The sequence below is a fragment of the Triticum urartu genome, chromosome 7 (assembly GCF_003073215.2).
Source record: "Triticum urartu cultivar G1812 chromosome 7, Tu2.1, whole genome shotgun sequence".
NCBI lineage: Eukaryota > Viridiplantae > Streptophyta > Magnoliopsida > Poales > Poaceae > Triticum > Triticum urartu.
Genome location: NC_053028.1, coordinates 476,238,757 through 476,259,112, shown reverse-complemented (window position 1 = coordinate 476,259,112; position 20,356 = coordinate 476,238,757). Strand labels below are relative to the sequence as shown.

Genomic DNA, 20,356 nt, shown 5'->3' with positions numbered 1-20,356 from the left:
AGGTTTCTCTAAACCATAGTTCATACGGTGTCATCTCATCGGAATTACGTGGTGCCCTATTTAAAGTGAATGTGGTTGTCTCTAATGCCTAACCCATAAACTATTGTGGTAATTTGATAAGAGACATCATGGTATGCATCATATCCAATAGGGTGCAGTTATGATGTTCGGACACACCATCACACTATGGTGTTCTAGGCTGTATCAGTTGTGAAACAATTTCCACAATGTCTTAATTTTGTGCCAAACTCGTAATTCAGATACTCATCTCTATGATCATATCATAGATATTTTATCCTCTTGTCACGACGATCTTTCAACTTCACCCTGAAATTACTTGAACCTTTCAATAATTCAGACTCGTGATTCATCAAGTAAATATACTCAACATCTACTCAAATCATCTGTGAAGTAAGAACATAACGATATCCACTACATGCCTCAGCACTCATTGGACTGCACACATCAAAAATGTATTACTTCCAACAAGTTGCTTTCTTGTTCCATTTTACTGAAAACGAGGCTTTCAGTCATCTTTCCCATGTGGTATGATTTGCATGTCTCAAGTGATTCAAAATCAAGAGAGTACAAAACGGTCCATTTGCATGGAGTTTCTTCATGCATATATACCAATAGACATGGTTCGCATGTCCCAAACTTTTCAAAAACGAGCGAGCCCAAAGATCCATCAACATGGAGCTTCTTCATGCGTTTTATACCGATATGACTTACGTGGCAGTGCCACAAGTAGGTGGTACTATCATTACTATCTTTTGGCATGAACATGTGTATCACTACGATCGAGATTCAGTAAACCATTCATGAAGGTATTATTCAAATAAACAGAGTAACCATTATTCTCCTTAAATGAATAACCGTATTGCGATAGACATAATCCAATCATGTCTATGCTCAACGTAAACACCAATCTCGATGGTAGAGGGAGCGTGCGATGCTTGATCATATCAACATTGAGAACACTTCCAACACATATCGTCAGCTCACCTTTAGCTAGTCTCCGTTTATTCCATAGCTTTTATTTCGAGTTACTAACACTTAGCAACCGAACCGGTATCTAATACCCTGGTGCTACTAGGAGTACTAGTAAAGTACACATTAACATAATGTATATCCAATATACTTCTATCGACCTTGCCAGCCTTCTAATCTACCAAGTATCTAGGGTAATTCTGCTCCAGTGGCTGTTCCCTTTATTACAGAAGCACTTAGTCTCGGGTTTGGGTTCAACCTTGGGTTTCTTCACTAGAGCAGCAGCTGAATTGCCGTTTTATGAAGTATCCCTTCGTGCCCTTGCCCTTCTTGAAACTAGTGGTTTCACCAACCATCAACAATTGATGCTCCTTCTTGATTTCTACTTTTGTGGTGTCAAACATCACGAACATCTCAAGGATCATCATACATGTCCCCGATATATTATAGTTCATCACGAAGCTCTAGCAGCTTGGTGGTAATGACTTCGGAGAAACATCACTATCTTATCTGGAAGATCAACTCCCACTTGATTCAAATGATTGTTGTACTCAGACAATCCGAGCACAAGCTCAACAATTGAGCTTTTCTCCTTAGTTTGCAGGTTAAGAAAATCGTCGGAGGTCTTATACCTCTTGACGTGGGCACGAGCCTGAAATTCCAATTTCAGCCCTCAAAACATCTCATATGTTTCGTGACGTTCCAAAAACGTCTTTGGTGCCTCAACTCTAAACCGTTTAACTGAACTATCATGTAGTTATGAAAACGTGTATGTCAGATGTTCGCAACATCCACAGACAACGTTCGAGGTTTAGCACACTGAGCGGTGCATTAAGGACATAAGCCTTCTAAGAAGCAATGAGGACAATCCTCACTTTACGGACCTAGTCCGCATAATTGCTACTATCAACTTTCAACTAATTTTTCTCTAGGAACATATCTAAACAGTAGAACTGAAACGCGAGCTACGACATAATTTGCAAAATCCTTTTTGACTATGTTCAGGATAATTAAGTTCATCTTATGAACTCCCACTCAGATAGACATCCCTCTAGTCATCTAAGTGATTACATGATCCGAGTCAACTAGGCCGTGTCCGATCATCACGTGAGACGGACTAGTCATCATCGGTGAACATCTTCATGTTGATCGTATCTACAATACGACTCATGCTCGACCTTTCGCTCTTCTGTGTTCCGAGGCCATGTCTGTACATGCTAGGCTCGTCAAGTTAACCCTAAGTATTTTGCATGTGTAAAACTGTCTTACACCCGTTGTATGTGAACGTAAGGATCTATCACACCCGATCATCACGGCGTGCTTCGAAACGACGAACTGTAGCAACGGTGCACAGTTAGGGGAGAACACTTCTTGAAATTTTAATGAGGGATCATCTTATTTACTACCGTCGTTCTAAGCAAATAAGATGTATAAACATGATAAACATCACATGCAATCAAATAATAATAGTGACATGATATGGCCAATATCATATAGCTCCTTTGATCTCCATCTTGGGGCTCCATGATTATCATCGTCACCGGCATGACACCATGATCCCCATCATCATGATCTCCATCATCGTGTCTTCTTGAAGTTGTCTCGTCATCGACATGCAAGTCGTGATTCCTATTACAAGAACATGATCAATCTCATACATCACATATATCATTCATCACATCCTTTGGCCATATCACATCACATAGCATACCCTGCAAAAACAAGTTAGACGTCCTCTAATTGTTGTTTGCATGTTTTACGTGGCTGCTATGGGTTTCTAGCAAGAACGTTTCTTACCTACGCAAAGACCACAACGTGATATGCCAATTGCTATTTACCCTTCAGAAGGACCCTTTTCATCGAATCCGATCCGACTAAAGTGGGAGAGACAGACACCCGCTAGCCACCTTATGCAACTAGTGCATGTCAGTCGGTGGAACCAGTCTCACGTAAGAGTACGTGTAAGGTCGGTCCGGGCCGCTTCATCCCACGATGCTGCCGAATCAAGATAAGACTAGTAACGGCAAGCATATTGTACAAAATCAACGCCCACAACTACTTTGTGTTCTACTCGTGCATAGAAACTACGCATAGACCTAGCTCATGATGCCACTGTTGGGGAACGTAGCAGAAATTCAAAATTTTCCTACGTGTCACCAAGATCTATCTATGGAGAGACTAGCAACGAGGGGAAGGAGAGTGCATCTACATACCCTTGTAGATTGCTAAGCGGAAGCGTTCAAGTGAACGGGATTGATGGAGTCGTACTCGTCGTGATTCAAATCACCGATGACCAAGTGCCAAACGCACGGCACCTCCGCGTTCAACACACGTATGGAACGGAGACGTCTCCCATGCCTTGATCCAGCAAGGAGGAGGGAGAGGTTGATGGAGATCCAGCAGCACGACGGCATGGTGGAAGTAGCGGGATTCCAACAGGGCTTCGCTAAGCGCTGCGGGAGGAGGGAGATGTGTCACGGGAGGGAGAGGGAGGCGCCAGGCCTTAGGTATGGTTGCTCCTACTTTTCCCCACTATATATAGGTCCAAGGGAGAGGGGGGAGGCGCAGCCCTTGCCCCTTCCTCCAAGGAAGGGTGCGGCCAAGGGGGGGAGGAGTCCATCCTCCCCAAGGCACCTCGGAGGTGCCTTCCCCTTTTAGGACTCTCCCCTTTTTTCTCTCTCTTGGTGCATGGGCCTCTTGGGGCTGGTGCCCTTGGCCCATATAGGCCAAGGCATACCCCCTACAGCCCATGTGGCCCCCCGGGGCAGGTGGCCCCACCCGGTGGACCCCCGGGACCCTTCCGGTGGTCCCGGTACAATACCGGTGACCCCGAAACTTGTCCCGATGGCCGAAATAGCACTTCCTATATATAATTCTTTACCTCCGGACCATTCCGGAACTCCTCGTGACGTCTGGGATCTCATCCGGGACTCCGAACAACTTTCGGGTTACCGCATACTAATATCTCTATAACCCTAGCGTCACCGAACCTTAAGTGTGTAGACCCTACGGGTTCGGGAGACATGCAGACATGACCGAGACGTTCTCCGGTCAATAACCAACAGCGGGATCTGGATACCCATGTTGGCTCCCACATGTTCCACGATGATCTCATCGGATGAACCACGATGTCATGGACTTAATCAATCCCGTATACAATTCCCTTTGTCTAGCGGTATTGTACTTGCCCGAGATTCGATCGTCGGTATACCGATACCTTGTTCAATCTCGTTACCGGCAAGTCTCTTTACTCATTCCGTAACACATCATCCCGTGATCAACTCCTTGATCACATTGTGCACATTATGATGATGTCCTACCGAGTGGGCCCAGAGATACCTCTCCGTTTACACGGAGTGACAAATCCCAGTCTCGATTCGTGCCAACCCAACAGACACTTTCAGAGATACCTGTAGTGCACCTTTATAGTCACCCAGTTACGTTGTGACGTTTGGTACACCCAAAGCATTCCTACGGTATCCGGGAGTTGCACAATCTCATGGTCTAAGGAAATGATACTTGACATTAGAAAAGCTTTAGCATACGAACTACACGATCTTTGTGCTAGGCTTAGGATTGGGTCTTGTCCATCACATCATTCTCCTAATGATGTGATCCCGTTATCAATGACATCCAATGTCCATGGTCAGGAAACCGTAACCATCTATTGATCAACGAGCTAGTCAACTAGAGGCTTACTAGGGACATGGTGTTGTCTATGTATCCACACATGTATCTGAGTTTCCTATCAATACAATTATAGCATGGATAATAAACGATTATCATGAACAAGGAAATATAATAATAACTAATTTATTATTGCCTCTAGGGCATATTTCCAACAGTGACCACCAGGGGCAACTCTGGGTTGGCCTACCGGAATCTTGGACAATCCGGAATGCCCTGAGAATGAGATATGTGCAGCTCCTATCGGGATTTGTCGGCACATTTGGGCGGCTTTGCTGGTCTTGTTTTACCATTGTTGAAATGTCTTGTAACCGAGATTCCGAGTCTGACCGGGTCTTCCTGGGAGAAGGAATATCCTTCATTGACCGTGAGATCTTGTGATGGTCTAAGTTGGTCACCCCTGCACGGTTTGAAGTTTCGAAAGTCGCGCTGCGGTTATGGGCAGATGGGAATTTGTTAAATCCGATTGTAGAAAACCTGACACTTAACTTAATTAAAATGCATCAACTGTGTGTGTAGCCATGATGGTCTCTTCTCGGCGGGGTCCGAGAAGTGAACACGGTTCTTGTGTTATGCTTGAACTTAAGTAGTGTCAGGATCACTTCTTGATCACTTCTAGTACACGACCGTGCTTTGCTTCTCTTCTCTCTCTATCTTTTGTGTAAGTTAGCCACCATATATGCTAGTTCTTGCTGCAGCTCCACCTCACTACCTTTTCCTACCCATAAGCTTAAATAGTCTTGACCGCGAGGGTGTGAGATTGCTGAGTCCTCGTGACTCGCAGATTACTTCCAAAACCAGTTTGTAGGTGCCGATGATACCGTGTAGGTGACGTAACCGAGCTCAGATGGGAGCTCGATGAAGATCTTGTTCGTTGTGTTGTTTAGTTTTTCCTTTTGATCAGTAGTGGAGCCCAGTCGGGGCGATCGGGGACCTATGCATTTGGGGTTGTCTTTATTTTAGTTCCGTAGTCGGACCTTGATTGTATCTGGATGATGTAATGCTATATTTATGTATTGTGTGAAGTGGCAATTGTAAGCCAACTCTGTATCTCTATCAGTACATGGGATGTGTAAAGATTACCCCTCTTGCGACATGCCTACTATGCGGTTATGCCTCTAAGTCATGCTCCAACACGTGGGATATATAGCCGCATCGTGGGTGTTACAGTCAGGGTCGGGGTCGGGTTCGAGGTGTGGTGTCAGGGAGTCGGGGGGCGGGGTCGGGTGGGGGTGGGGGGACGGGTGTCGATTATCGGGGTCTTAGGGTGTCAGAGTTGGGGTGTCGGTGGTCGGGGTCGGGGTGTCGGTGGTCGGGTTGTCAGGTGTCAGGGTGTCGGTGGTCGGGGTCGGGGTGTCGGTGGTCTTCTTCTTCTCCTCCTCTCCTCTAGTTTTCTTCTTCTCCTCCTCCTCCTCCTCTCCTCTCCTCTTTCTTCTTCTTCTTCTTCTTCTTCTTCTTCTTCTTCTTCTTCTTCTTTTTCTTCTTCTCCTTTTTCCTCTTCTTAAACCTAGCACTAATTAACCTAAAACAAAAACAGGAAAAAACTACACCTAAACCTAGCTATTCTTCTTCTCCTCCTCTTCTTCTAATTATTCTTAGTTTTTTTCATGACTAAACATAAACCTAAAACTAAACTAAACCTAAGACCAAACTAAAAGTAATCTAAACTAAACTAAATATAAAACCAAACTAAAATTAATCTAAACTAAACTAAATCTAAAACAAAACTAAAAGTAATCTAAACTAAAAAACAGAAAAAAAAAAACAGAAAAAGAGGAGAAGAGGGGAGCGGCCGGAGCTCACCTGTGGCAGGGGGTGGGACGGCCTGCGGCAGGCCGGCAGGGCCTAGGGGCGCCGGGCGGCGGGGTTGCTCGGCGGCGGAGGGGCATCGACCGGGCGAAGGGGGAGCCGGGCGGTGGTGGTGACGGGGCTGCAGGGCTCCGGAGCGGCGGGGTGGCGCTGGCCGGGCGGAGGGGGCGCCGGGCGATGGTGGCGACGGGGCCGCAGGGCTCCGGGGCAGCGGGGTGGTGCTGCAGCAGGGTGGGGTGGCGGCAGCGTCCGAACGGCGGCGGGGCGGCGTGGGCCGGACAGAGGTGGCGTCGGGCGGTGGTGGCGACGGGGCCGCAGGGCTCCGGGGTGGCGGGGTGGTGCTGCGGCAGGGTGGGGGCGGCGGCAGCGTCCGGGCGGCGGCGGTGCGGGTGCGGGTGAGTTGGGGCGCAGGGTGGAGTGAGAGAGAGGGGAGAGAGGTGGGGTGGGACCAGAGAGACAGAGAGGGGGCACGTTCTTTGCCGTCCGCTAGCAGACGGCAAAGGGCGCGCATAGCAGAAGGGGAGACTGTCGTTAGCTGGGCCCTTTCTTTGCCGTCCGCCAGAGGTCCAGCATGCAGACGACAAAGATTAGGAAGACATCAAAGAATCTGTTGGTCCCACCTGGCTCTTTGTCGTCTGCCTTCTAGCTCTTTGCCGTCAGCTGGCTGACGGCAAATAGCCTTTTTCCATCTGCCATTTCTTTGTCATCCGCTTACACAAAGCGGACGGCAAAGAGCCTCTTTGCCGTCAGCTGGTAGACGACAAAGAGGAGGCAGACGGCAAAATGCCAGATTCCAGAAGTGTTAGCCCAAAACACGACAGGTTGTGAATGGTCCTGATCTGATATGGGCCTTAATTTGACCCAAAACATGGCAGGCTGTTAATGGGCCAGCCCACTAGTGTCTGAAAAAATATGGTGGGCCTTTAGCTGGGTCAGCCTTTTTACCTTGAATGGGACACTGTTGGGTTGTGCCACGTGTTGACATATCATAGGCATCTTCCGTACATTGTAGGGATGACATCTGTCCCAACGATGAGCTGACACGTGGATCATCCGGCGAATGAGAATTTTACACATGGAAAATCCCCATTGGTCGGGGCTGTTAACGGGTTATCAGATCCAAACCAGAACCCGATAGCTTAACAACGACCAGTTATGGTGGATGCCACGTGTCGGTTACCCTTGACGAAAACACTTCCATGACGCGCCATTCATCGTCATGGAAGTGGACACTTCCGTGATGACAATTTTGGCATTGTCATGGAACACTTCTATGACAGCACAGGTATTACTATCTTGATTCTGTCATAAAATCGTCATGGATGTACATGCATGACAGAAAATGTGACCTATTGTGACAAACACGTATCATCATGGAAGTGTATTTTTTTTGTAGTGTTACCTCGTGAGGGAGGATGAATGTGAGTGTGTACAAGGAGATGAACTGCCTTAGGAGGCTCTGATGGCTCGAAAGATATCCGGGACTCGTGCCTCTCTATGGTGGAGTCTAGCCCATACTTATACTAGCCTTGGTCCTCTTCCCCTGAAAACTCTTGGCGGGAAGGGTTGCCACAACAACCAATTTTGAAGGGGGGCAGGAGTACATCTTATCCGCTAAAGGTGGTCTTCGCCTGCTAAAGCTCCCTGCCATGAATTGGTAGGCTCGGTGATGACCTCCGTCCTGGCGAGCCCATCGTCCTGGTTTCTTGCACCAAAGTGGGAACCTTTGGGGATTGCTTCGGGAACCGGCATACTGTCCTTGCCTCCTTAGCACGAAAGAGGAAAGCATCCTTATCCTCGCCTACTGGTATAGCTCCTGCGCCGCTCATTGTGGCTTGCATCACCCACGTGTAGTGCGAGGCGGGGCTTGGCGAGCCTAGACATATCCGCCCCACGATGGGCCTCAGGAGGCAACTTCGGGAGTCTGCCCCGCTTGAGGCCCTCGGGAACTTCTAACGACCCTTGCTGACGCACGCCTCGCAAGGCGGGGGCCCTCGCGAGGGTCTTGCTCGTGAAGCCTTGAAGATGGGTCGCGCTGGGCCTTCTACTGGTGCCACGCGATGGGCCGCAGGCAGATGGGCCTGGGTACCCCCAGCCCCAGAGGCCCGACAACTGGGTTTCTTTTTGACTGTGAACTGTGGGGCAAAACCCCCACAGTAGATCAAAACTTTATTGAGAGAATAACAGATACAACAAGTTGATTACAAGGAGTAACCAGGTTATAAGTAACAAAAAAGAAAAGAGAAAGCCCTACCAAACTAGCTTAGGGTGGGAGGTAAGAGATCCATTTGAGCAGGTCATCCTTGTAAGCAGCTCTTATCATGTGTTGCATGAGGCTAATATCCTGCCGAAAAGCAAACCTCCATTTATTGAAACTGGCCCTCTCATTTCTGAACACTTTGGCATTTCTGATGAGCCAAATATGCCAGCAAGCAATGAATACCACTTCAGAAAAGAAAGGCCTAGCAAAACCTCTCCTTGCCTGAGTAACCAGCTCAATCATGGATGTGCCAGCAGACCAATCAATCTGCAGATAATTCCAGACCCTTACACTAAAATTGCAATTGAAGAATAAGTGATCTCTTGTTTCCCTAGCCTGCAAAGGGCAGAGCCTACAGTGGACTCCATCCTCCATGTGCCAGTGCCTCCTTTCAACTATATCCTTGGTGTTTAACCTATCCATAATAAGCAACCAAGCAAAGACCTTGATCTTGAGAGTACAGGAGGATTTCCATATCCAACAGAGCAAAGGATTGAAGGACTCAGACTGAAAGGAGTGTGAGTAAAACATCTTGGGTTTGTAAAACTTGCAGGAGCCCTGCCAGAACCAGCAATCCTTCAAGCTGGGGTCCCTGCTGTGTGAGTTCATTAAAACCTTTATCAGATTTAACTCATCAAAGGCTTGAGCCGATAAGGGAAGGTGAAAAAATTGGTGCAGATCCTGGGTGTTGAAAATTCCTTTAATTGAGATCCAGGGGTCCTTGGCAAAAGAGAAAAGCCTTGGGAATCGTGTTTGCAAACTAGATGTCTCAGAGCCAAGGTTCCAATTATCAGACCAAAAGAGAGCAGTGTCCCCTTCATTGATCTGTACCCAGGAGCAGTCCCTAAAATGCTGCATGATTTGCAAATATCTCTCCACCAGAATGAGCCACAGTCATTTGTTCCCTGGGGCATTCTCTCAAAATAATATGAGTCCCAAACTAGAGATACCCAAGGAATTTGTCGTTTGCTCAGGAAATTGCTGGCATGCTTGAGAAGGAGAGCCACATTCTGAACCCCCAGATTAAGAATACCAAGACCTCCTTTGTTTTTTGGCCTACATATGAGTTCCCAAGTCGCCAGAGATGGAGCTGGCTCATCCCTATGCTTTCTCCACAAGCACTGCCTTTGAATTCTTTCCAACTGTTTCAGAATACCAGCTGGGAGGGCAAGACTACCCATAAAGAAAATTGGTAAAGAGGATAGAGCCGAGTTTAGGAACTGTAGCCTTTCTCCTTGGTTAAGGAAAGAAGAACTGGCAGTCATTCTTCTCTCCATACAGTCAACCAGTGGCATGAAGTCTACCATTTTGGGTCTGGTGGTCCCCACAGGTAATCCCAGATAAGTAAATGGCATTGTACCAATTTTGCAGTCAAAAGCAGTTGCTAAATCCTGCATTACAGCAGAGTCAACATTGATTGGAATAATGGAAGACTTTTGATAGTTGACATCCAGACCAGTGGACTGAGAGAACACCTATAGCATATCCTTCAGAGCCAGGAGTTGGACCCTGTCGCCCGACAACTGGGTTAATAGGTTAGTTCCCAAAAATGAGGTGAAATTGCATATAAAGCATACAAGATTGACAATATAATAGCATGAAACAATAAAAAATTATAGATACGTTGGAGACGTATCAGCATCCGCGGCGTATTCCAAGTTTCCAAACATGATGGTCTAGCATGGAGCAAAGCTTTTGATCTAGCTGGGGTGGCCAGTTAAATCGGCATAGAGCGTGACACTGCCAAAGATAAAAGGTTGTCCGAGAAAGAAGGTCTTCCCACAACCAATGTTCTCGTCAATCCTAAGATGAGCCACCGAGCTGTTTTGACCACACCGCGGGAACTGTATGGGCCACCAATGTTGGAGTTGAATCCGACAGATGTCGGGTAGGGGGTCCCGAGATGGTGATCTTAGCTAGATGGTAACATGATGAACAAGGGACACGGTGTTTACCCAGGTTGGGGCCCTCTCGAAGAGGTAAAATCCTACTCCTCCTCTTGTTTATATTGTGTGGATGGAGTACAAAGTACAAGATGATCTACCTCGAGATCGTATGTGAATGTACGATTCTCTACCCCATGGTCTAAAACCCCTCGGCTTATATAGAGACCGAGGGTACCTAGGGTTACATGTAGGTCGGTTACATCTAGGGATAAAGATGCCAATGATCGTGTCTTGGGGTATGCGCCAATTCTTCGAAGGATTCCATCTTGAGCATGCCGAGGGGCATGGCAGTCTTGGCCCACTTGGTGATTACTAGGGGGTCCTCGACCCGGCCTACTATTGGAGGTCGACGTGGTTAGCCCCCCTAGTCTAGGACACTGTCACCTATGCTCCTGCCATGTGCTCGCTCGTGCAGTACTGGCTGGTAGGGATGCCATAGTTTTTTTAAATGGTTTGTACTGCTCGGAAGTTATCAGGTTTGATCACTTTGAGGTATGAAATTAATGATTTGGGTGTTAAAAATAAGAATGTCCCCTTTTAGGGGACAAGCAACATGATGCTAACTAACCATATTCAATTTAGCCTTCCAATTATAACTTCTTAAAACAGTGAGTATCATTCCAAAGTTATCGTGTCCGGTGGCTTGGGTCGCCCGAGATGGGCAGGCATGGATTCCATTGCGCCAGTCAGGTACGTTCGCGTGCCCGACTCGGTGTGCGCGTACTGGGTGGTCTGATGGGGCTATCCGGCTAGGGTCACCAGGGCAGGCCAAGCGGTCATCCAGACAGGGGTTGCGACGACAAGAGCCTGGGCGACCGACATCGCCTTGCCCAACCCGATGTGCAATCTTTAAACATTTCACTTAGCTTTTGGTTTGCAATATGTTTCAAATGGTTCAGTTAACTTTTGGCTTTTACTTTCAGAAACTTTGCCTAAATTCCAGGCTACAGTTGGTCTTTGGGCCATTAGCGCAATGGGTCATCTATTGTAACCGTTCGTGTGCGTGAGACATATTACGGCATGTCTACTACTATAGATAGAAATATGGCAACAGCCTGTAGATGTCGTGGTCTGCCCGGATGGCGTGTTTTGACCTATGTGCCCGACCTTTGGATGCTACGCTTGTCCAGATGGCGTGTTTTGGGATCTCACATTTGTCATGGAAGGTGTGGTCGGTCATTCTATCGATTGAGTCATTGGGAATGAAGCACATGGGAGGTGTGGTCTGCCTTGGCCGGCCAATGAAGCACATGGGGAACGATTGTCATTGTCTAACATTTGTTGGTGTTAATGATAATTAGTACTTACATAATGGGATGTGCTTGACATGAGCAAATCAATATCTTATTGTTAAGTACATTCATATTGAGTAGGTACATGTGTGTATAGTTACTGTATAGTTGCATTCTAATGCCATTGTGATCCATGGGTGTAAAATTGGGTAGCATGGTTTTTTCCACGCGGGAATGTGAAACAAAAATCATCACCCTTTTTCACAGCATGGACAAAAAGTAAGAGGTCCCATTTGATATCGTTTATTAAAGTGTGACCCTTTCGATCTTCTATCTTTGTCTCATATGCTGACCCGTTAGGCGCACAAACGTCAAAGCCTCTTCTAAAGCATCTATTGAGTTGCTAGTAGGCGACACATGGAACTTTCTGTACATGTCAAAGTTATATGTTTAGACATGTTAAGTATTTCTTTCAATGCAGTGCACTGCATAATCTATAGGTGTACCGAGCCATACTCATGGTCAGTCGGGACGATAATGTTGAGATGATCAAAATTTGCACCATTGTCATGGCATGGTTAGGGTATGTTACGCAGATGTCACAGAGGTTGGTCCTCTGTTGTGAACATGCAAAATTATAAGTATATGAGATGGAAGCTACATTGTGTAAGGAAAATAGAAATGGGGGCAAATGTGTCGATGCCTTTTATTGGGTTCGTCCTCCAGTAGACTGAGTTTGTAAGTAAGCATGCTAATAAGGGTACTATTAAGGGAAATAGTTGGATCGCGACCAGGCAACGTTCGGGTTTTCTTTTAACCCGGCTGGAGCATGAAAGAGGCGCGTACCAGACACCCTATGCAAATCAGCGGCCAACCACTGCACACAGCTTGTTTAACTTATAGTTTTAGTTGGTCTTTGCGTAGTTGTAGGGGTCATCATGAATAGAGTCCCATGTCATCAAAAGTAAATCGACAAGGAAAGCTATGTGAATGATCATTGTCAAGGCAAATAGAAACGTAGTATGAGCATAATAATTTGCAGACAGTTGAGGAAAAATCTTTCAAATAGTTCACTTAACTTCAGGCCCGCAGTTGATCTCTGCGCCAATTGGCGGTCTTTGAGACAATGCCTGCGGTTGGTCTCTTTAAACAGTTCACATAACTTCTGTTTTATGTTTTAGTCTCATGTCATAAAAAGTAAGTCGTCAAGGAAAGCTATGGGCAAGGATCATCTATATATGTTACTCATAAGTCGGTTCGCTTCACAAAGAATTAGCAGCATCAAAAGCATCAAGCGTCCATCGGGACTTAAGTTTTACAACCCATTACAATAGGTAGTTGGGCTCACTTCCGCAGTATTCAGACTCTATGATCTGCTCGGACATCAAGGTTCACCTCATGTTGTTCTGAGTAGGAGTACCATGTTCAGATGGTACATGTCGTGTACCGTGGAGGGTGTGGTTGGCCTTTCTATTGACTCAGTTGTTGGGATGACCTGGCCAGCCAAAGAAGAGCATGGGCGATGATTTTCGTTGTTTGTCATTGTTAAATATATATGGTAGATACAAACGCAATACGAACACAACAACTTTGAGATCATTCACGAGAAACGTCCTTCGAATAACTCACCTAAATTTTTGGTTGGTTGGTCTTTGAGCCGATGCCTGCTGTTGGCTTGTTCAAATGGTTCATTTAACTTCCATTTTATGTTTCAAGTAGTTACCTTAGGTTATAGGCTACGGTTGGTCTCTGTGCAATATGTCTAATCCACAGTATACCCTCGAAGCAAATGTTCTATGAAATGACAGTACGCCCAACATACATGGCACTTTGTTAGCAACCAATTAATGTCAACAAGCCACATACATGTCATAGTTGCAAAACCACCCTACAGACTGAATAGTTTTTCATTTTAAGGTGCACCATACAAGTAATTAGTCAAGTGACCACACCTTAGAGTTCGGCAGGCATATTTCTATTTCAAAGTGGTGTTTGAGGGATTCCAAATACATGTAAATTGGTGAACATGATTAACTTTGTTCTCGTGTGCCCGTCGTGAAACTCAAGAGGTTTTGTGGGCTGCACCTACATAAGCTCCATATGGTTTTCTTTAATAAAACAAAGGCCAAAACTAGGGCGGTAGATATATATGGCAAAAAAGTGTACTTCTGTGACGTTACATGATACATATGACGTTTTGATAATTCGCCCTCTTGTGAGATGTGTGGATCACATCTTTATCTCATCTTGAAGATTGAATATTACAAATGTCATTGTTGGCCATTAGCAACAAATTGTCAAATTTGTTTGCGTCAAATCTCGTGAAGAGGGTGATATGATATCTTCTCCTCCACAATCAGCTCAAGTTGAGCCATGGTTCTCCTACCCACCACCTAATACTTATAATCAATCTCCACCCTCCCTAGCCCTACATACCACTACACGCTTCTCGGTACATCTCTTTCTCTACACACATCAACGTGTAATCGTCACACGGTTCGAAGGAGAAATACAACTGCTCCCTTCAACTTCGACAACAACATGAAAGCCTTAATCTAGAGAGAGAGATAGAGAGAGGAGGTATGAAACAAGAGCGTAAAATCATCACAAGGTGGCGACGCCTTCCGCACGTGGAGAAGGAGAAGTATGACACTTGGAGTAGATCCGCCGGTGAGACACCATATTCAGTTTATAAAAGGCTCTGTTTCATAGAAGATCATGTGATAATGTGCAGCGAAGTTTTATCACTGCAGATGCAATCAAGCCATGTCATACTTTTCATGGTATTTATGTCACCCCTCTTGCACTAGAATGTGTAATATGCACTATGAAAAAAAAAGTATAACATACACTGACGAAGCTACGAGCATCCTTACGGTAATTTACAGGGAGTTTTAGATCCGAAAAGGTAGAGCTTTTCTCTCTCCAAGAAATTGCATTTTCTCTTTGGCCCTCAAAGTTTAACTAATAACTTTATCAAAGTTTTAACAAAGAAATTATAACTCACGTGTGTCACCGTGGCAACGAAAGGGTGGGAGAGAGAGTCAGAGAGGGGGAGAGATGGACGGGCGAAGCCAGGAAAGAGTCCAAGCTTTATAACTGTAAAACTCTCCCAAATAGCCAAGGGAAGGAAAGGATAGATAGAAGAGAAGAGGTCAGTGACCACCACCCTTCCCTCCCCTCCCCTCACTCCCGTGCCCCCGCCTCTGCCTGCCTGGGTTACCCTACCACCCCTCCTCCCACCCATAGCCGAGGCCAGAGGAGAGAGAGAAGCCAGGGCTTGGCTGGTAGATGCGCGAGTAGAGGTGTCTGCCAAAGGCCAAGGGGAATGGGAGGCGACGGCAGGCCCAGCGACGGCGGCGGCGGCGGCGGCGCCGGCGCCGGCCACCCGCACCAGTTCCAGTACCAAGCCCTCCTCGCCGCCGTGCACACGCAGAACCCCAACCACAGCCACAACCTCCCCTTTCCCCTTCCTCCCCTCAATGGTCAGTCCTCCCTTCTTCTTTCTTTAATCGCGCATTCGCGTTTTTACCTGCCGAAACCGCCAATGCGCGCCCGCTTTGCTGGATTTAGGGTACGGTAATCCCTTCCAAATTCGTCTCCTTTTTGTCGATCTACCATGTGCCTAGCCCCAGAATCTATCTGTAGCCGCTCGAGGTCATATTCTTTATTCTACATTCCTGCTGCGGTCTGATTCAACGGCACTTGCTTGATTTTGCAACTCGCGTAGACCGATTTAGGTTTTATTGTTTGTTTATTTATTATTTATTATTGGAGACAAGAGACCAAGATACCTACTGATGACCGTGCCATGGTGATGTCAACTGTCATTGTACTGTCGTTGTATATTTGTATATGTAAATATAATACCACATGTCTAATGTCTTGCTGCCTAATCTACTACTAGTACATTATGGCTCACTCTGTCATTTGCTTTTCTTATCGCTGATCGGTGGCCTTACAAGAAACTACAATGTACATCTCACCTGCAGGACCTGGACCTGATGCATCTACACACAATGCTGTTCGCCAGCCTCCGACGCCAAGGGGGTTTGCTGATTGGAGTGCGTCTACCAGTGCCTTCACGTCCCTTGCTGTGCAGAGCACTCCTTCCACAGCTACTGCCAATGCATACCATTACAGCCTATCTCCTTGCTATGCTTTCTGGACCCATTACATGCTTAACAAGAATGCATATAGCTACTATCCTGCACCTAATCAGGAGCACACCCACCCTTTCAGCCTTGATAACAACCAGGCTAAAGATCCAGGTACATTTTAATTTTACTCACCTCAACTCCTACTCTGTGCCCCATTTCTTTTATTAATGAACAACAATGCATGGTACCCGCTATGCTTTTTAGGTAAAGAGAAACAGAAATGGAATGGTTTCTCCTCCCAAAAAGCTGAAAGCATTTTGGATTTTCTATCATCACCTAGAGAGTTAAGAGTCTTAAACAATAAGTAGATCTTCTTCCTACTAGAAATTCAATTGAGCTTATTTCATGTGGTGTCATTTATGTACCTATGACCTTCAAGCAAGTTAGTTTTTGAGGTATTTATATCTTTCCGTACTCGGTGCATATTATGTGGTTGGGTTGTTTTGGTAATTGGTAGTCGGCCTGGCCTGACATCTCTTGTTCTTGCATTGAACTGAGGCATCAACTAGTAATAACCAGGATTTCTCATTCTTGTAAATGTGGGGCTACTAATGATGGGTTTCTAGGCAAGATCGCCTTAATTTGTTTTTGTATACCCTATCTAAAATGCAGGTTCTATATCCAGCTTCGGGATTGAGTCATTTAATACAACATCCCTGGCACCAAACATGTCTGCTCATATGCCTCCCATGGAAGGACCCCTACCTACAAAGGAACCTGAGGCTCCAGAGGTATATATGTGAACCCTTTAAGCTTTAGAGAATCTTTCAAGATTGTATGCCCCTGCCTAATGTATATTACTGTAAAATGGCTACTACACAGGACATGCCTGCTAGAGTAGCTACAATTAAGGACGAAATGGATGCCAGAAATGGTGTTGAACTTAAATGTGAAACAGTTGACGCTCTTCCAGAGTTGAAGCAAGGTCATGAAAGTTGTGCCAGTGTAAGTAACACACCATACGTAACATGTTCTCTTAGTCAGATTTACCGTACATATTTCTTTCCTGCATTGACTGAAGCTAATAGCGAAATGGCAAATGGTGGATTGTAAAATCGTACGATAGTTAAAATGCACAATCAGGATTCTGATACATTAAATGGACATATACTTCTTTCATAATAAACACATTATTTCCTTTTCTGCGTGCATGGGGGCATTCAGAAATTCAACTCTGGAGAATACCAAGTTATTTTGCGCAAGGAATTGACAAAGAGTGATGTTGCGAATGTAGGAAGAATTGTGTTACCCAAGGTATATGCTATCATGATGCTCTGTGAAAAAACTAATGCAGTCTGAATTATTGTTTGTAACATAATCATCAACTGTTTTTCAGAAGGATGCAGAAGCTAGTCTTCCACCATTGTGCGAAAGGGATCCTGTGATACTGCAGATGGATGACATGGTGCTTCCGATTACGTGGAAATTTAAGTACAGGTACCCTTTCAGTCGTACACTCATATTATGGCATCTTTCACAGGAAAATTCAACATGGAAGTGGTTACAATTTTGAACAAAAAAACCCTGATAAATTATGTTTGCTAAACCTGAATATGGTGACTTAATTATAGAAAACAAAATCTTGGGGAAGAACTGGGGTGTTGGTTAATGATAGTTAGTCATGGCATGGAGAAACCAATACATTTGTAGGTTGACTAAATGCTGACCCTTGCAATTGTATTATCATACTGATGCAATGCTATTTCAGGTTCTGGCCAAACAACAAAAGCAGAATGTACATCCTGGATTCTACAAGTATATGCTTCAACATGGAAGTGATTTCAATTTTAAATATTTTCCAAGTATGAGCACGTGATTAATTGAGCCATCCTGCCCTTTTGTCAGGTGAATTTGTGAAGACACATGGTCTTCAGGCAGGGGACGCACTCATTATCTACAAAAATCCTGTGCCTGGCAAATATGTATGTAAACTTTCCTTGTCCTAATTGTTCCGTTCACACGTACCAACCTGACATTCTATTTGTAAGATCAGCATTTATAACTCCCTGTAGATCTTAATTAGTTACTGGTTTTTGGCAGAATTCGCTGAAAAACAATTTAAACAAACCTGCCAAATTTATGCTCCTCTTACCTATATGCTGTATGCAGATTGTCCGAGGGGAGAAGGCCATTCAGCAGACAAATTAGAGCATGTGGATGTGATTGCGACCGTGTCAGTGAGGACATTTCAAGGGAGGAATGTGGGTTCGCAATCCAAGGGAACTCGACAGAGTTGAGCTGGCTGGGGAATTCATGACAGTCTGACTTGTTAACTGGGGAGTGAACGGAAAAAGATTGGACGTGCGTGCTGTCAAAGAGCTTGCTTCTACAGTGCGACATCCGAGTTGAGGAGACCCTTTTGCCTATTTTTTTGTTCTTCTTTCTTTCTTTCTAATTGAGTTGCATTTGGAAACTTTGAGTTCTACCTTCTCCTTCAGAATAGCATTTGCGGTTCTGTAAATATTCTCGGATCCATAAGATAAATGAAGTGGCGTGGACTTTGGACGTGCTATGATGTTTCTCTGTCACAGAAGAATCAGATGAGAGTGCTGTGGCGTTGTCTTGTTAAGATATGAAAAAGGTCGAAGGCGGCAAGCTCAGGGCTGAGAAAACGTCTTTTTTGTACGAAAGAAGACGCAGAGAGCAGTGGTTCATAGATCATAGATGGTGACACATGTTTTTTTTAGCCGATGGTGACACATGTTTTTTTTAGCCGATGGTGACACATGTTTTGAATGATAAACGACGTAAAATGCTCTGCCATTGGTCCGTCAAACCTTTAATGCTAGTTAAGGCACCGTCGAAATTAACCTAATGGTAGATGTGCATTCAGGTCGCCGACGGTGGCGCTCCGGATCAACCAGTTTGCTTCGCTGCCTAAACCCACCCATTTCTACGAGTAGTTTTTGTTATCGACTCTGTTTCTGTTAGATGAAATGACGTACTACTACTGTATGTACTATACTACATAGTCATATTACTGAATGATATTTTGCAACTGCAGTATATATGACAGTGATGTACTACACGATTGATAATAGAATGTGCACGTCCTGTGCATATATATGAAATATTATCTATCACAAAACATACAGATAATCTAGAAAATGGTCATAAAAGTGGTAATGTACTGGGAAAACGTGGGGAAATGGGCTGAAAAATTGGTACAAAAACAACTTACAAGTTAATTTCATATGGTGTACTAAACTATAATGGAATAATTGTTTTTGGATTAAAAGACATAAAAGACATGAGTCTCATCATCCGTAGCATGTTGTTGTGATGTCAAGCATTGATATAATGTACATTTGGAAAACTACACAACACCACTAGATTACACCATTATTTTGATCCGTAGACCCCAAAGTGACAATAATTGGGATATTCTCCGGGGATGACTATAATTCGAAGAGTTCATGTATTCATCATGTGTTAATGCTTTGATCCGGTTCTCTATTAAAAGGAGGAGTTAATATCCCTTAGATTTCCTTATGGACCCCGCTGCCACAGGAGGGTAGGACAAAAGATGTCATGCAAGTTCTTATTGTAAGCACGTATGACTATATACGGAATATATGCTTACATCGAATTGATGAATTGGAGTTATTGTGTATCTAGGTTGTGACTGTTACATGATGAATGTCATCCACACAAATATCCATCACTGATCCAATGCCTATGGTTTGCTCATATTGTCTTTGCTAAGTTACTACTGTTGTAGTTGCTGCCACAATCACTACAAAATTGCTACTGTTACCGTTGCTGTTACTGCTACTATCAAACTATCATACTATTGTTATACTAAATACTTTGCTGCAAAGAATTAACTTTCCAAGTGTGGTTGAATTGACAACTCAACTGCTAAGACTCATAAATATTTTTTGGCTCTCCTTGTGTCGAATCAATAAATTTGGGTGAAATACTACCCTTGAGGACTGTCGCAATCCCCTATACTTGTGGGTCATCAGATGCAAAGACATAATTCACATATATGATGTCTAAACTAAGTAGATGGTATTCACATAGATGATATCTATACTAGGCAGAGGACATAGAAATATTGTGTATATGATGTCTAAACTAAGCAGTGCAAGACACCATATGCATGCTATGACAAGTATCAGCCTACAAAGTTAGTGAAAACACCATGGGAAAATATGAATGGCCATCTCACTCTGAATCCTAATGTGAGGAGCTACATCAACTTGGGTTGCTGATAAGTCCATTTTGCATCATGTTTTTATGTTGATATTTATTGCATTATAGACTGTT

At 44.8% G+C, this 20,356-nt stretch overlaps 1 protein-coding gene across 1 annotated transcript; it reads left to right on the top strand.

The window, feature by feature from the left end:
* The first annotated feature begins 15,060 nt into the window (after positions 1-15,060).
* LOC125522481 (B3 domain-containing protein IDEF1-like) lies at positions 15,061-18,596 on the top strand. Its single transcript, XM_048687540.1, has 9 exons — positions 15,061-15,409; positions 15,917-16,195; positions 16,697-16,815; positions 16,907-17,029; positions 17,249-17,338; positions 17,421-17,521; positions 17,793-17,839; positions 17,930-18,006; positions 18,194-18,596. Exons 1-9 carry the CDS (start codon positions 15,253-15,255, stop codon positions 18,230-18,232), a joined length of 1,032 nt encoding a protein of 343 aa, XP_048543497.1. The 5' UTR covers positions 15,061-15,252; the 3' UTR covers positions 18,233-18,596.
* Positions 18,597-20,356: the final 1,760 nt, after the last annotated feature.

Excerpts from the sequence above, each read along its gene's own strand:
- LOC125522481 (XM_048687540.1), top strand. The coding sequence starts at position 15,253 with ATGGGAGGCGACGGCAGGCCCAGCGACGGCGGCGGCGGCGGCGGCGCC. Across the intron at positions 17,522-17,792 it reads ACGTGGAAATTTAAGTACAG|GTTCTGGCCAAACAACAAAA; the intron begins GTACCCTTTCAG and ends ATGCTATTTCAG. Across the intron at positions 17,840-17,929 it reads GTACATCCTGGATTCTACAA|GTGAATTTGTGAAGACACAT; the intron begins GTATATGCTTCA and ends CCCTTTTGTCAG.